Source organism: Dipodomys spectabilis, unplaced genomic scaffold (assembly GCF_019054845.1).
Source record: "Dipodomys spectabilis isolate Male_0828 unplaced genomic scaffold, ASM1905484v1 ptg000003l, whole genome shotgun sequence".
Classification (NCBI taxonomy): domain Eukaryota; kingdom Metazoa; phylum Chordata; class Mammalia; order Rodentia; family Heteromyidae; genus Dipodomys; species Dipodomys spectabilis.
In genome coordinates, this window is record NW_024870680.1 from 11,663,929 (window position 1) to 11,680,208 (window position 16,280).

General features: G+C 40.8%; 1 protein-coding gene and 1 non-coding gene across 3 annotated transcripts in view; one reads left to right on the forward strand and one right to left on the reverse strand.

The window, feature by feature from the left end:
• The window catches only part of Ints4 (integrator complex subunit 4), a 123,448-nt gene that overhangs the window by 89,802 nt on the left and 17,366 nt on the right, over positions 1–16,280 (forward strand). For both annotated transcript variants that reach the window (XM_042688822.1, XM_042688828.1), the window contains exons 16-21: positions 4,928–5,021; positions 6,494–6,574; positions 8,934–9,064; positions 11,877–11,936; positions 13,965–14,124; positions 14,331–14,474. In XM_042688822.1, coding sequence (XP_042544756.1) covers positions 4,928–5,021; positions 6,494–6,574; positions 8,934–9,064; positions 11,877–11,936; positions 13,965–14,124; positions 14,331–14,474 — 670 coding nt within the window. The remainder of the gene's footprint in view (positions 1–4,927; positions 5,022–6,493; positions 6,575–8,933; positions 9,065–11,876; positions 11,937–13,964; positions 14,125–14,330; positions 14,475–16,280) is intronic.
• On the reverse strand, positions 2,105–2,235 carry LOC122117041. Its single transcript, XR_006149068.1, has one exon. It is a non-coding gene; the product is annotated as a small nucleolar RNA SNORA51 (small nucleolar RNA).

Sequence of the window (16,280 nt, forward strand, 5' to 3'; positions counted from 1 at the left end):
TCCTGTCTCAGCCTCCCTCTGGCTCTGTTTTTATCATTCTTCCTTGTGTCTAGTCTTCTGAGAGATATCTAGACTAAGGTTTCCTGAGAATTATAAGCATGAGACAAGGCAAAGAGAAGAAACACTAGATCATGAAAGATTTTGCCCAGAGCTAGCAAATTTCTGTTTTTGTTTGTGTATAAGTCAGGTTTCTCACAGCTAATTAGATTGGGTTGCTCTGTGAAATTGAGAACCATTGCTTCAGTCCAGCACTAAAGTAACCTAACACCTAGAGGCAGGCAGTTAATATCTAATCAGCTAGTCAGTGTTAACTGTAAATGCTTCAGAAGGAGAATGATTCTGGGCTGTGTTTTTGGTAGAAGAACTTCAAAGAAGTAAAAGAAGAGACTAGCTAAACACCAAAATCCCTTCACAGCTGTGATTACCTGGTCCATTTTATTTATTTTTTATTTATTTATTGCCTTTTATTTTTTATTTTTATTTTTTGGCGGTAGTGGGGCTTGAACTCTGGGCTTGGGCATTGTCCCTCAGCTCTTCAGCTCAAGGCGAGCACTCTATATTGCCTGAGCCACAGTGCCACTTCCAGTTTTCTAAGGATTTATTGGAAATAAGAGTCTCATGGAGTTTCCTGTCTGGGCTGGCTTTGAACTGTGATCCTCAGATCTCAGCCTCCTGGATAGCTCGGGTTACAGGCGTGAGCCACTGGCACCTGGTGGTCTTGCCTTTTATTGTACTAGGTTCCCACATGTGAGCAGGTTCTTCAGGACCAGTTTAAGTCAGTCAGATTCATAGGCCATATGCCTTTAACACCAATTTTTTTTCAGTCACTTTGGGGCTAATTCACCCTGGAGCCTTTTGAGGGTTACTTCTTTCCTGGTATCAGGGTCCCTAGAGGTAGCACTAGTTATGAGAAAGTTGCCCACTGGCACAGGATTAGAGTGAATGACTTCTTCCAGTGTACAGTTTTGCTTTGAAACCTGATACTATAAACGTTCCCCTTATCTTCAGGCTGCCTTCAGTCACTATCCAAAATTTTGATGTTGCCATAAAAAATAATGAGGCAGACTTCTATGAATGCTCATACATATGCACACATGAACACACAGAGTATTCACACATCTCAAAAAAAAGAAGAAAGAAAACCAAAACCTAGTAAGTTAAATTACAATACCAAGTACTGAATTGTTATAAAGAAACTTTCACTCTACTTGATGGTACTTTTAGCTGATTAGGATATAAAACTGTATTGTTGTAAAGTCAGATATATTGTAAAATATTTTCTTTTCTTTTTTTTTTTTTTTTTGTCAATCATGGGGCTTGAACTCTGGGCCTGGGCGCTGTCCCTCAGCTCTTCAGCTGAAGGCTAGTGCTCTACCACTTGAGCCACAGCACCACTTCCTGTTTTTTGAGTGGTTTATTGGACATAAGAGTCTCACTGGTCGTGCTCGGGCTGACTTTTGAACTGGGATCCTCAGATTTCAGCCTCCTGAGTAACTAGGATTACAGGCGTGAGCCACCAATGCCCAGCTTGTAAAATATTTTTATCAGAAGCTTTATGCTAAGAAGTGATCCTAAAGGAAATGTTCAACAGAAATTAAAAAGAACAATTCAAAGAAACTGGTCCCAGTGGTTTTGTCTTGCAAGGTATGAAGCACAGTAGAGCAGGAGCAATAGATACAGGAAGGGGTACCGATTTAATTGTACAAACACTAAATGTTGAAATTACTAATATTTTTGTGTGTGCTACTTTTTAATTTCCTAACACAGGTTTTTTGTTTTCTCCTTCGTTCTTTTTCCTTTCCCTCCCTCCCTCCCTCCCTCCCTCCCTCCCTCCCTCCCTCCCTCCCTCCCTCCCTTCCTTCCTTCCTTCCTTCCTTCCTTCCTTCCTTCCTTCCTTCCTTCCTTCCTTCCTTCCTTCCTTCCTTCCTCTCTCTCTCCTTCCTTCCTTTCTTTTCCTTCCTTTCTTTCTCTCCCTCCCTCCCTCCCTCCCTTCTTCCCTCCCTTCCTCCCTCCCTCCCTCCCTCCCTCCCTTCTTCCCTCTCTCCCTCCCTCCCTCCCTCCCTCTCTCTCTCTCTCTCTCTTTCTCTCTTTCTCTCTTTCTTTCCCTTGTCTCCCCATTCACAATACAGACTAGGCACAGGCCTGGGCTGAGGTGTATATGGGGTAGGTTTACTCTGCCTCCTCTTTCTATACAGTCAGTGTAAGAACATAGCCTGTGGTAAGTACCCGGAGGCCCTTCCTTCCTTCCTTCCTTCCTTCCTTCCTTCCTTCCTTCCTTCCTTCCTTCCTTCCTTCCGTCCGTCCGTCCGTCCGTCCGTCTTGAACTCCTAGGCTTGTGATCCTCCTGCCTTAGCACTTAGATAGCTGGGACTAGACTATATATAGGCACATGCCAGCATGCCCAGCAAAGCAAACATGTTTTTATATGATCACAGTAATTGTGTATATTCATATATTCAGTTAAAATGTTTTAAATCCCAGTTATCAGAAAAACTTTATCTTAAACTAGCTTACAAAGACTACTTATATCTGACTGTTTATGTCCTTCTAAAATTCAAGTGTTGAAATCCTATCTCTAAGTGATGGAATTAGGAGGAAGTGCTTTAGGAAGGCCATGAGACCGTGAAGTGGTGAGGACAGAAGCCTTTGTGCCTTAGGAAAGAGGTCAGAGCATTTAGTCTTCTATTCCACAATGTGAAGATGCGGCTAGAGGGGCTGGGAAGGTGGCTCAGTGGTAGAGTGCTTGCCTTGCATGCCTGGGTTCGATTCCTCAGCACCACATAAGAAAAAAGCCGTAAGTGGCGCTGTGGCTCAAGTGGTAGAGCGCTAGCCTTGAGCTGAAGAGCTGAGGGACAGCACTCAGGCCCAGAGTTCAGGCCCCACTACTGGACCCCCCCCAAAAAAATTAAATAAATAAAGATGTAGCTAGAAGCTGCTGTCCGTGAGGAAGGAAGTTGTCACTAAATCTTCTGGTGCTTTTCTCTTGGGCCCCCTAGACTCTAGAATGGTAGGCAAATTTTCTTGTTTAGAAAATGTGTGTAGCCACCTGGTCTATGATATTTTGTTATTGGAGCCGTAGGAGACTACAGCTTTCCTTTGTGTAACTAGAAATTGGATATGTGGTATGATTAAGTAGCTTATTTAGACCCTTAACCTAGTTTCTTTATATCTGTCTAGATTTTTCATGTACTCAACATTAGCTTATCCTAAAGCATTTTTCTTGTAGATTTCTTGTGGTTACTAGCAACATTCAGAGCTATAAGTATTCTTACTCAGTCCAGTAAGAGACAAAGAGCCAAGCACTGGTGGCTCACACTTGTGATCCTAGCTACTCAGAAGACTGAGATCTGAGGATCATGGTTCGAGGCCAGCCCAGGCAGAAAAGTCCCTGTGAAATTCTTATCTCCAATTAGCCTCTCAAAAAATGGAAGTGGCAGTGCCTCAAAGTGGTTGAGCACTAACCTTGAGCAAAAGAGCTCAGGGACAAGGTCCAGGCCTGAGTTCAAGCTCCATGACTGAGAAAAGAGAGAGGGGGTGGGCAGGGGGAGGGATCAGCCTGCTGAAAGCATACAAGTTTTTTCTATTTGGACTGATAAGTCCAATATAGGTTATATGACTATAGGGAGATATGTACTAGTTGCCTAGTTTGATCACACTGTACTTGGGATTGGGTTGGGAACATGCTGCCTTGAACAAAATTAGGATTTAGTTGCTAGTGAAGAAGTGGAGAATGGTTAAGTGGTACGCAGCCAAGTTAATCCCTACCATAATATCTTTTTTAAAAAGGTTTTTATTTATTTCTGATAGCAAAAAAAAAAAAAGCTCATTATATAAAAATCTTGGAAGCTGGGTGCCAGAGGCTCACACCTGTAATCCTAGTTGCCCAGGAGGCTGAGATCTGAGGATCCCAGTTCAAAGCCAGCCCGGGCAGGAACATCCATGAAACCCTTATCTCCAATTAACCACAAGAAAACCAGAGGTGGTACTGTGGCTCAAATGGTAGAATACTAGCCTTGAGCTGAAGAGCTCAGGGACAGTGCCCAAGCCCAGAGTTCAAGCCCCATGACTGATTCCCTCTGTTTCCTCCCCTCCACCCCCCCAAAAAAATCTTAGAAATACAGAACAGCTGAAAGAAGGGACTAAAAATGTACATGCTATTATCATTTAGAAAACTACTTCTCTATGTTTTTCTCTTATTTATAGTTTTTTCATAGTTGACGTTATACACCTTATTGTCAGTTTATACTTTAATAACTATAGAATGTTTCATCAACTGGTTATATCATAAGTTACTTAGCAGTTCCTTTATGATTAGATAGTTTAGTAGTTAGCGAGGTTGTTTTATTATAATGGGCCATACAACAATGAAGGTTATGGGAAATAAATTTGCTTATTTCTGTTGAATCTTTCCTTTAGGATCACTTCTTAGAATAAAGTTTCTGATGAAAATACTTTATAGTATATTTGACTTTGTAACAATACAGTTTTATGTCCTAAACTGTTGTATAAGCTGAAAGTGCCATCAAATAGAGTGAACCATCCAGCACTTGGTGTTGTAATTTAACTTACTAGGAATAAAATGGTAAAATGCTTTAGACTTGATTTAAAAATTTTTTAATTTATTTATTTTTGTCAGTCTTAGGGCTTGAACTCTGGGGCTAGGTGCTGTCCCTTAGCTCTTCAGCTCAAGGCAAGTGCTCTACCACTTAGGCCACAGCACCACATCTGGTTTTTTGATAGTTAGTTGGAGATAAGAGTCTCACGGACTTTCCTGTCCAGGCTGGCCTTAAACTGTAATCCTCAGATCTCAGCCTCCTGAGTAGCTAGCATTACAGGCGTGAGCCACCGGCGCCCATCATTGACTTGATTTTTATGCTGGTGGCAGTAACTTTAACTCGTATTTAACTTGGGTTTTTATTTACTGTAGAGACTTGCAAAGACTTGGAGAACTTCAGTCTGAATTAGCAGGTGTTGCTGACTTCTCTGCTACCTATCTTCGGTGTCAACTACTTCTCATCAAGGTTGGTTTGGATCCATTATTTTTATAATTGTGATGATAAGAATGTACTTTGGTTGTTCTAGCAGTATTCAAGCCTAAGTGGAAAACCTTATAATCCTTGCAGCCACTTAGCAATAGAAGAATGTATTCTCTGTAATGATTGTATTTATCTCTAATTAAAGAAGTGTTGCTGGGTACTGGTGGCTAATGCCTGTAATCTTAGCTACTCAGGAGGCTGAGATCTGAGGATGGGGTTTGAAGCCAGCCTGGACAGACAGATCTGCCAGGGCTCTTATCACCAATTAATCAGGAAAAAAACAGAACTGGAGGTGTGGCTCAAGCTGTGAGGAAAAGGAGAGGGATAGAGAGGAGAACAGCAATAAATGAGGTCTTGAGTTCAAAGTCCCAGAACCTGCACATAAAGAGAAAAAGAAGGTTCTTGAAGCTCAAGGTGTGTGGTTCAAGGTCTATGTGGCTCAAGTATAGAGCATTTGCCTACCAACATGAGGCTCTACGCTTAAACTCCATACCAAGAAAAAAAGAGGAGGAGGAGATGGAAAAGGAGGAGGGAGAAAAGGAGAAAATAGTCTTTGAAAGCTAAATGTGATAGTGCATGTTTGCAATCCCAGTACCCAGTAGGCTGAATAAGAGGGATCATGAGTTTGAAGTTAGCCTGGGCTACATAGTTATTCCCTGTCTCAAAAAAAAAAAAAAGGTCTGGGCATCAGTGGCACATGCCTGTAATCTTAGGCTGCTCAGGTGGCTTAGTTTTGAGGATCATGGCTTTAAGTCAGCTAGACCAGGGAAGTCCATGAGACACTGATCTCCAATTAAAATCCACCAAAAAGCTGGAAGTGGAGCTGTGACTCAAGCAGTAGAGCATGAGCCTTAAGCAAAAAAAAAAAAAAAATCGCAGGATCAGTGCTCAGGCCCTTGGTTTAAGCCCCAGTACCAATATATACATATAACACAAAGTCCTTGAAAATAAGAATCTACAGCAGAAGTTAAATTGAAGTAGTTGGGGTCATTGTGTATGAATAAGTGAGGCTTGATTTCTAGTTTGTATAGAATGATGAGGTGAGCTCTTCAAAGAACTATGTACATCAGAGCAGAGAATAGGGCTGGAGGTGTGGCTCAGTTGATAGAGCTAGGAGCAAAGACCAAAGATCCAGTCAAGGAACAAGGGTCTGGCTGGCTCAGGTTAGTCCAGTAACTCTGGGAACGAGTGCAGGAAGCTTACTTGCTTGTGCATTCTAGTGAAGCTCATGGTACATACTATTTCTAAAACTGATCTGAGTGTGAGACAGGGGCTTTTGGACAGGAATTCATTGTGCCCAAATTAAATAAATGGGTAGGGCTCATTGGCTTAAAATAATATGCATTGACAAGTTATCCCAATCATTGTAGAGTTTCAAAGCAAAACAAAAATGCAAACCTCAAGTAATATGTATTTGTGACCGCTATGTTCTGTTCTCTCCTCATTCATCTGGGTAGGCCTTGCAGGAAAAGCTGTGGAATGTGGCTGCCCCTTTGTATCTAAAGCAAAGTGATTTGGCTTCAGCAGCAGCAAAACAGGTGAGCATATTCAGATCTCAAATAGGTTTAATTGTTTAGTCTAGGGATTGTTTAGTCCAAGGCAGAGCCAGAGGTCTTCTTGTAGTTCCTTGCCTCTGTTCTGGCTTCCATACTTTCAGGTTCTGAGAGCAGTTAGTGACAAGAGAAGCAGTATAGATAGGGGACTTAGCACTGGCCTTGGAGTCACTATGTAATATTGAGCATGTTATTCCTTTATAAAATGTAGCAATTGCTTGTGCCTTGTCTTCACATAGTGAGTCTGTGTAGACCCAGTGATTATGCTTCATTAAGGCTATGATTATTGCATTACACTTCACTAAATTACTCCAAGTCTGTTAATGAACCCATTACCACAGTCACATTTGATAAGAGTAAATATGAAGTCCCTTTTATTAGATGAGGCAGTTAAGGCAACAAGGTTAAGTTCTTAGAGTTCTGGCTAGAGTCAGGATGTTCTATCCAGTATCTTTTCATTCTGTAGTTCTAGACTGCCAATGCCTGCCCTGCTGCAGACCCTCTCAGATTTATTTTTCTGACTTATCATAGATTCTAGAACTTAATAACCAGAACAAAATATGGCCATGTTGGGAAAGTTGGGACTAGAGAGTTGTAGTTTGGAGGAAGAGTGGAAAGAATATCATTGCTATATACCAGATTACTATGCTATATGTACTTTTTTTTAATGCTTCATTTGATTCTGTGATTCTGTTCTATAATGTGGGGCTATACCCACATTAAGCAGATCAAAGCTCTATGTACTTAAGTTACTTGTCTTACTGTCAGTTGTAGGATAGCCTAGAGTTATATCTCTAGACCCAAAGCCTCCAAAGGGAGGCAAGCGCAGGAGGAAAAGAGAAGCATCTGTGTAGAAATAACTGATTTGTATAGAATTGATCAAGAGGTCTGGGAAGGTGGCTCAGTGGTAGAGCACTTGCCTTGCATGCATGAGGCCCTGGGTTTGATTTCTCAGCACCACATAAGCAGAAAAAAAAAAGCTGGAAGTGGCGCTGTGGCTCAAGTGGTAGAGCGCTAGCCTTGAGCTGAAGAGCTGAGGGACAGCGCCCAGGTGCAGAGTTCAGGCCCCACGACCGTTACCCCCCCCTCCATCCCCCCCCCCCCCAAAAAAAAGTAGAATTGACCAAGAGTTTAAGATGCACTTGGCATGACCTGAAGTGCTAGACCTTATTCTCTGCAGTCATTCCCTAGTCTCCCTCAGACAGACCAGGCCCATAGATCTGGATGATTGGTTCCTGAGGTTTAATTCTTGGAAGAGTCTTCCTGGGGATTGGGTTTCGGTATGGAGTATATATAAGCAGTCCCTGATTTACAGTGATTTAACTTACAATTTTCAAACTTTATATATGAAACTCCAAAAACAATATACATTCATATCATAGGAACTTTACTTTGGATTTTGAATTTTTATCTTTTCCTGAACAGACAATGCTATTTTGTTAGGTTTGGTAGTGGCAGTGAATTGCAGTCCCCTGTCAGTCACCTGATCAGGAGGGCCAACAGCTAGTATTCTGTAGTACTACACTATATAGTTGCTAAATTAGTTATATGGAATACATTTTTACTTACTGTATTCTCATTTTAAAAATTAGTATACATTAATTGCACAGAGGGGTTTCAATTATGATATTTGCAACTGGAATACAATGTACATTGGTCAAATTGATTCTGGCCACATTACTCTTTTTGTAGCTTCCGCCTCACTCCTTCTTAAACATTTGGAACTTACAACAGTATTTTCAACTTAAAATGAGTTTAATGGAACGTAACCTGATAACCAGTCAGTAAGCACCTGGTATCATTGTTTTTTCATAGCACAATGTCTAGGGTTACATGTAGTGCTTTGCAATTTCATTGGTGGTTAAACTTTCATATCTTCACATCAGTGGAGATGGTTTTACTGCCAGGTGAAAGGCTTGTCTTTTTCTTCCATTGATAAACTAATGCTCTTTTTACAAGGCATATTATATTGATCTCACTGGCTACTTAAAAATCTCAATTCAGTACAAGACACTATGTTGAAAATGAACTTTACAACTTTGACGGGGGAGGGAGGACTTTGGGAGGTGGGGAGGGAAGGGATGGTAGGGGAGAAACAAAGGAAGAGGTAACTGCTTGATAGGAAAGGTACTCATTACCTTACTCATGTAACTGTAACTCCTCTATACAGTATCTTTACAATAAAAAATATTTATTAAAAAAAATCTCAATTTAGAAGTAAAACAGGCATTAAAAAGAAATATCTAGCCTTAGCACTTAAAAACTCAGATTGTCTGACCACAAGTCTTTACTGCTCTCAAGAAGGTAATATTTTTGCTGACTGTTAGCTACCTTCTCCCTGTAGATCATGGAAGAGACTTACAAAATGGAGTTCATGTACAGTGGTGTGGAGAATAAGCAGGTGGTGATTATACATCACATGAGGCTGCAGGCCAAAGCATTGCAACTTATAGTGACTGCGAGAACAACGCGAGGGTAAGATGTCAGCTGGGCAAAAAGGGTGGCTATTTTCCTTTCAAAGACACCTTTGAATGTGTTCAGAGACCCTGCAGAGTCATTGCAAAGTGAAATGAGAGTTAAGGAAGATTCGTGGATGGACAATCTGTTTTTCCTCAGGTATTTTAAAGTTAGATCTTTTAGATTCATGTACCTCTCTTGCTATTCTCTCAGCCCCCCTCCACAGTGGCTCTCTTATCCACAGCACAACAAAGGGCTTCATCTGGCAGCAAGGACATTGTGTATGGCTTGTCCTTGATAGATTTCTTTAAGAATCTTGTGCTAGGAACTTTTTCTCTCCAAAGGGATTAGGAAGCTTTTTGTCAGGGAAAAAAGATGAATTAGGAAGAGGTATTATGAAATCAGCCAACCTGTAATCAGTCAAATTGTGACTTTTTTAACTTAATAGTTGTTTTTAGCCTCTCTGTGCCTTGTTTCTCTGTCTACAATAGGAGAATGATGACAGCATCTACTTCATGGGATTTCTATGAAAAATAAATGGAGAAATACAAGTAAAAATCTGTGTGTATAGCCAGGTACCAGTGGCTCATGCCCATAATCCTAGCTACTTAGAAGGCTGAGATCAAGGATACAGTTTGAAGCCAGCCTGGGCAGGAAAGTGTGTGAGATTCTTACCACCAATTAACCACCAGAAAACTGGAATTGGTGCTGTGGCTCAGAATGGTAGATTGTTAGCCTTGAGCAAACAGAGCTCAGAGACAGCACCCAGGCACTGAGTTCAAGCCCCATGACTAACCAAAAAAAAAAGTTTGTGTATGCTTTTACTTATGGCAAAAAGCCAGAACTGGAGATATGAGCTCAAGTGGTGGAGAGCTAGCTATGAATGAAAAAGCTGAGTGAGAAAAATGAACTTTACAACTTTGGTGCTGGGTGGGGGGGTTGCGGGGGGGAGGATAGGAAGGGATGGGAAAGGGAACAAAGGAGGAGGCTACAATGCTTGATAAGAAATGTACTCATTATCTTGCCTATGTAATTGTAACCCCTCTGTACAGTATTTTCACACACAAAAAAGTAAAAGAGGCCCAGTGCCGATAGCTCACGCCTGTAATCCTAGCAACTCAGGAGGCTGAGATCTGAGGATTGTGGTTCAAAGCCAGCCCAGACAGGAAAGTCCGTGAGACTCTTGAGCTTGAAGAGCTGAGGGACAGTGCCCAGGCCCAGAGTTTAAGCCCCACGACCGACCAAAAAAAGAAAAAGTAAAAGAGAACCTTATATACTTACAAATTTTTATATCAGGAAAGAGTTTTTGTCTTGACTAGAACTTTACTTCTCCAATGAATAAGATAATAATGAAAATAATAAGTATCATGCAGAAATTATATACAAGAAAAAAATCTTAAAAGCACAGAGATCAAAAGAATTTCACTTAAATTAAATAGTGTAAAGTATATGAAGCTGTAGTATCCAAGAAAGTAAGAGCACAGTATGTGTCAATGGGCAAAGAAGACAAAACTTGCCCTTTGCATAAGACTTTACCTTTGACTTCCTTTCTAGTTCTGTTACTGATAACCTCATGGTACCCACCTTAGTACTAGGCCATACTGCTATAGAAAAAAATGATCCCAGAGTAGTTAGAAGAGAGTATAAAGCAGCTATCATTTTCTGATGCAAATGCCATAGATGTGAGCTTCATTGAGTGCAGTGATTCTTGTAACTGGACATCCATTGTGAGAACCCTAGAGGCTATGTCCACATTACATCTAGACATCCTGAGCTGGTAAGCTGGTATGGTCTTCATCTCTGCCCGTGGTGGACTTCCTTGAACACCAGCTTTAGCAACAGGGTTAAAACTGTAAGACACAGGGCTGTGGAAGGCCCTGCATTCAATCCCTATCATAGAAATAAGCAAATGAACCCACAAATAAATACTGTAAGATACATATAGAGACTGTTCTAGTCCTGCAGAGGTATCTAATCCTGATACCTCTCTCGGGTATCACAGTGAGTCTGGTGCCAAGTGTGTGGTTGGGGGTTTCTTTGGTGGTGGTATTTGGGTTTGAACCAGGTTCTTTGTAGGCAGGTACTCTTATCACTTTCAGCCACTCTCAAGCCCATTTTACTTTAGTTATATTTTGAAGTGATGGGATCTTGTATTTTCACCTGGGTTGGCCTGGACCATGATTCTCCTGTTTTTGTTTCTTGTGTAGCTGGGATGACAGGTATGCACCACCATGACCAGCTTTTGGAAGATGGGATCCTATGAGCTTTTTGCCCAAGCTGTCATTGAACTGTGATCCTCCCAATTTCTGCCTCCCTGTAGCTTGGATTATGGGTGTTAGCCACTGTGCTTAGCTCCAATTTATATACAGATACACACAGACACCAACACACATACAACTTAGTAATTCATATAAGTACTAGAAATTTCCAGTCCCAGTTTTTAATGATTCTTGGACCAAATGAGCATGCAGTGGTTTAATCATGGTTTGGGATCTTGACAAATGTTTTGCTCAAGTTTTGGGGACCTTTTTTTTTTTTTTGTGGTTGGTCATGGGGCTTGAACTCTGGGCTTGGGCGCTGTCCTTGCTCTCTTCAGCTCAAGGCGAGCACTCTACCGCTTAAGCCACAGGGCCACTTCCAGTTTTCTAGTGGTTTATTGGAGATAGGAGTCTCACAGACTTTCCTGCCCAGGCTGGCTTTGAACCGAGATCCTCAGATCTCAGCCTCCTGAGAAGCTAGGATTACAGGCGTTAGCCACCAGCACCCGGCTCTCATTTCTTAGATCATAGATTTCACAAGTTGCTTACTATTTTGGTTTTCTTTTCTATAGAGTTGATCCTTTATTTGAGATGTGTGAAAAGTTTTTACAGGAAGTGGACTTTTTTCAGAGGTAAGTATTTTATGATTCTTATGGCTTATTAAACCTTGGTTATGCAGAGAGTAATGTAATAGGCACCAAGATCACAAACCAAATTATTTGATTTAGTCTATGCAGCCAAGCAGCTATCTGTGGCAGTATGCCCTAATTTGGTATTTTCTTTAGTGCTGTATAAACTTCTTTGAAGTTAGAACTTCAAAAATAAATGCACAAGTAGATAATGAAAACATCAGAAGTTGTTGGGTTTCACCACTCAATTAGGTGCAAAAAAAAAAAAGATAAGTTATAAAGAAAACTCATGCTTTCACAATGGAAAAAAATTACAACCTTTTTTTCTTTTCATTGCTGTTCAGATGCTTTCCTATTTCTCTGTAAACAACAAAGTATTTCCCCCCCCTTTTTTTTTTTTTTGGTCCCTGAGCTTTTTGCTTAAGTATAGCACTGTACTTGAACTACAGGGCCTGAACCTTGTCCCTGAACTTTTTGGCTCAAGGCTAACATTGTATCACTTGAGTTAAGAGTCTCAAGGATTTCTTTGCTTGGGCTGGTTTTGAACCATGATCCTTAGATCCCAGTCTCCTGTGTAGCTAGGGTTACAGGTGTGAACAACTAGTGCTCAACTTTGTCTTTAATTTTTTTCCTCCCCCTCCAGTCATGGGGCTTGAACTCTGGGCTCTGTCCCTCAGCTCTTCAGCTCAAGGCTCTACTACTTGAGACACAGCGCCACTTCCAGTTTTCTGGTGGTTTGTTGGAGATAAAAGTTGCAGGGACTTTCCTGCCCAGGCTGGCTTTGAACCATGATCCTCAGATCTCAGCCTCCTAAGTAGCTAGGATTACAGTCATGAGCCACCAGCACCTGGCTGTCTTTAATTCTTCAGGTGACTTTTATTCTGTAAAATGAATGTATTTCTCAATTCAGGCATCATAGATGCCTATAATCACAACCTCTTAGGAGGATGAGGCAGGAATATTACTTGAGCCCATGAACTTGACATCATGTCAGATTCCAACACAAAAGAAAAATACTCCTTTAGAGTTCATGAAATAAACTGAAAGTAAATGCAACTAGTAACTAGACCAGTGTTATGTTGGGAGTACAGGATTTTAAAATACTTACTAAGTCTGATAATCATAATTTCTACTTCACTGTCCCTGCACTCATTAATTTTTAACAAAACTGGGGTTTTTATGACTCTTTCATAGCTTCCTGTAGGGCTAGGTTGCATTATCATTCTTCACCAGGAGGTGATGCTCTTTAGTAAAGGGTTCCTGTGGACATGTAAAATACATTTATACTTCATTTTTTATTTTAGAATTCTTTCAGATTAGGAGAGTTCATTTTTTTGTTGTTGGTCGTGGGGCCTGAACTCTAGGAGTGGGCACTGTCTCAGCTCTTCATCTCAAGGCTAGTGCTTTACCACTTGAGCCACAGCGCCAACTTCCAGCATTTTCTGCTTATGTGGTGCTGAGGAATCGAACCCAGGGCCTCATGCATGCAAGGCAAGCACTCTACCACTGAGCCACCTTCCCAGCCTGAGAGTACATTTTTTTTATATAGTTGGGTTCAAGAGTTTTTTTTTTTTTTTTAAGATGACATCTCTTAGTTGCCAAAGTTCCTCGTCTGTTGTTAAGTAGAGTTACATATTCTTTCTTCATTTATCCTCTGAGGTCCTGTGCAGGTATTGCTTCTTAAGTGCAGGATTTGTTAACTTACCACCTTCTACAGAGACAAAGGGTTGTGGAGTCAAATCTAGACAGGGAATAAGCTAATTGACTTTTTCTATGTCCTTCTTGGGTGCCAGTGGCTCATACTTGTAATCCAAGCTACTCATGAGACTTAGATCAGAGGATCACAGTTCAAAACCAGTCCAGGCAGGAAGGTTCATGAAAATCTTACTTCCAGTTAACCTGTACAAAGCCAGAAGTGAGACTGTGGTTCAAGTATTGGGAGCTCCTCCTAAATCAGGGTTTGTCATATTTCTAGGGGGTCAATCCATTGTGAATGAATACATACTCAATTACTTCTTTTTATTCCTCCAGATGTTTCATTGCTGATTTGCCCCACTTGCAAGACAGCTTTGTGGACAAACTTCTGGACCTTATGCCCCGACTCATGACATCCAAACCTGCAGAAGTGGTCAAAATTCTGCAGACCATGCTGAGGCAGAGTACTTTCCTGCACCTCCCCCTTCCTGAGCAGGTTAGAGTCTATGTTGTACCTTTCTTTTCAGTATAAATCTGAGAACCACTTACCTTGGTGAGCTTCTTGATCGGTGGAGCAGCTCTTCCTCTGCTTGGCTCCTACATGATTATATATTAGATAAGAAGACTGAAAGGTAAAGATTATGTTTTGTTGCTCAAACTTGACCTGCATTTAGAATCAATGCATTTTCTTCTTGCTTGCAGATCCACAAAGCCTCAGCCACTATCATTGAGCCAGCAGGCGAGTCAGACAACCCTTTGCGGTTTACATCAGGGTTGGTGGTGGCTTTAGATGTCGATGCAACCTTGGAACATGTGCAGGATCCACAGAGCACTGTAAAGGTCCAGGTGTGTTACATTTGGGTCTGTGTGGAGTTTTTAGATTGCCCTTATGTTGAAACATTTAAGTTATTGCCCCTCTAAGTTCTGTCTGAGGCACTGAAACTGGGAAAGGAGAAGAGATGAACCTCTATAGCTCTTCCATGCTCTGCTACTGACTAGTACTACCTGAATGGAATCAGGTAGATAAAATCCCTAGCCTTAGATTCTATGCTTGACATATCAGAGTAATTGATCCTGAAATTATATAATTAAGTTTCTCAGAGTAAGAGTTCACTAAATGACAGTCCCTTTCCTTTTGTGTAAAGGGAAGTTAAGACTTAATTCTTTTCTAGCAGCATGTGTGTATGCTTGTGTGCATGTGCACACACACATGTGCCACATATATTCTAGACAGGGTGACATGTGCCTATTCTCTTCATATTCAGGAGGCTGAGAATGGGAGGATCCCAAACCAGTAGTTCAAAAACAATTTTGATAACATAGTAAGATCACATCTCAGAAAAAAAAAATCTTCCATTATACAAATTTTTTAATTTTTTTTATTGTAAAGATACTGTACAGAGTGGTTACAGTTACATGAGTAAGGTAATGAGTACCTTTCTTTTTTTTATTGTGAAAAAACTGTACAGAGGGGTTACAATTACATGGGCAAGATAATGAGTACATTTCTTATCAAGCATTGTAGCCTCCTCCTTTGTTTACCCTTCCCATCCCATCCTCCTCCCACCCCCCCTAGTACATTTCTTTTTGAGCATTGTTACCCCCTCCTTTGGTTTTCCCCACCATCCCTTCTCTCCCCACCTCCCCAGCCCCCCCCCCCCCCCCCCAGGTTGTAAAGTTCCTTTTCAACAAAATGTTTTGTACATCTCATTGTTACAATGGGTCAACCTGTATTATTGTTTCAACATTTTCATATTTCCCTTCCCCTCCCCAAATTAGAAAAATGTATATACAAGATGCAGGGCACCAGAATCAAATACAGTGAAAACGGGTTATACCATGGGGGAAGAACATACAAAAGAAACAATAGAAATCACATATTACATTAAAAACACAGCAATAAAGATAAAACCTCTTGTGTCCCTATCTTGGGGTTCATTTCACTTAGCATCATCTTATATGGTGATATGTACAGAGCTTTTGACATTTTCTGCTTGTCTGGTAAGATTATCCTAGACATATACTAGTTATTGCAAATAAGGGAAACCATGGGACCTATGTTTCCTTGGGTCTGGCTTACTTCACTTAATATAATTTTTTTGAAGTCTTTCCATTTCCTAACAAATGGGTGGTGTCATTCTTTCTGATAGAGGCATAGAATTCCACTGTGTGTGTGTGTGTGTGTGTGTGTGTGTGTGTGTGTGTGTGTGTGTGTATGTATTTATATATATATACACATACATGTGTGTATATATATGTATATATATATATATACACATACACACATATATATACACATAATGTGATTATATATTTATGTTATATATAATATATATACGATTATGTATATATAATCACATTTTCTCGATCCATTCATCTACTGAGGGGCATCTGGGTTGGTTCCATATCTTAGCCATGGTGAATAATACTGCAATAAGCATAGTTGTGCTGGTAGCTTTAGTATGGCCTTGTTTGTGATCATTTGGGTAAATGCCCAAAAGTGGGATTGCTGGGTCATAGGGGAACTCTATGTGGAATCTTTTGAGGAACCTCCATACTGCTTTCCAGAGTGGTTGAACAAGTTACACTCCCACCAACAATGCAGTAGTGTTTCTTTTTGGCCACATCACCTCCAACATCTTTTGTTAGTAA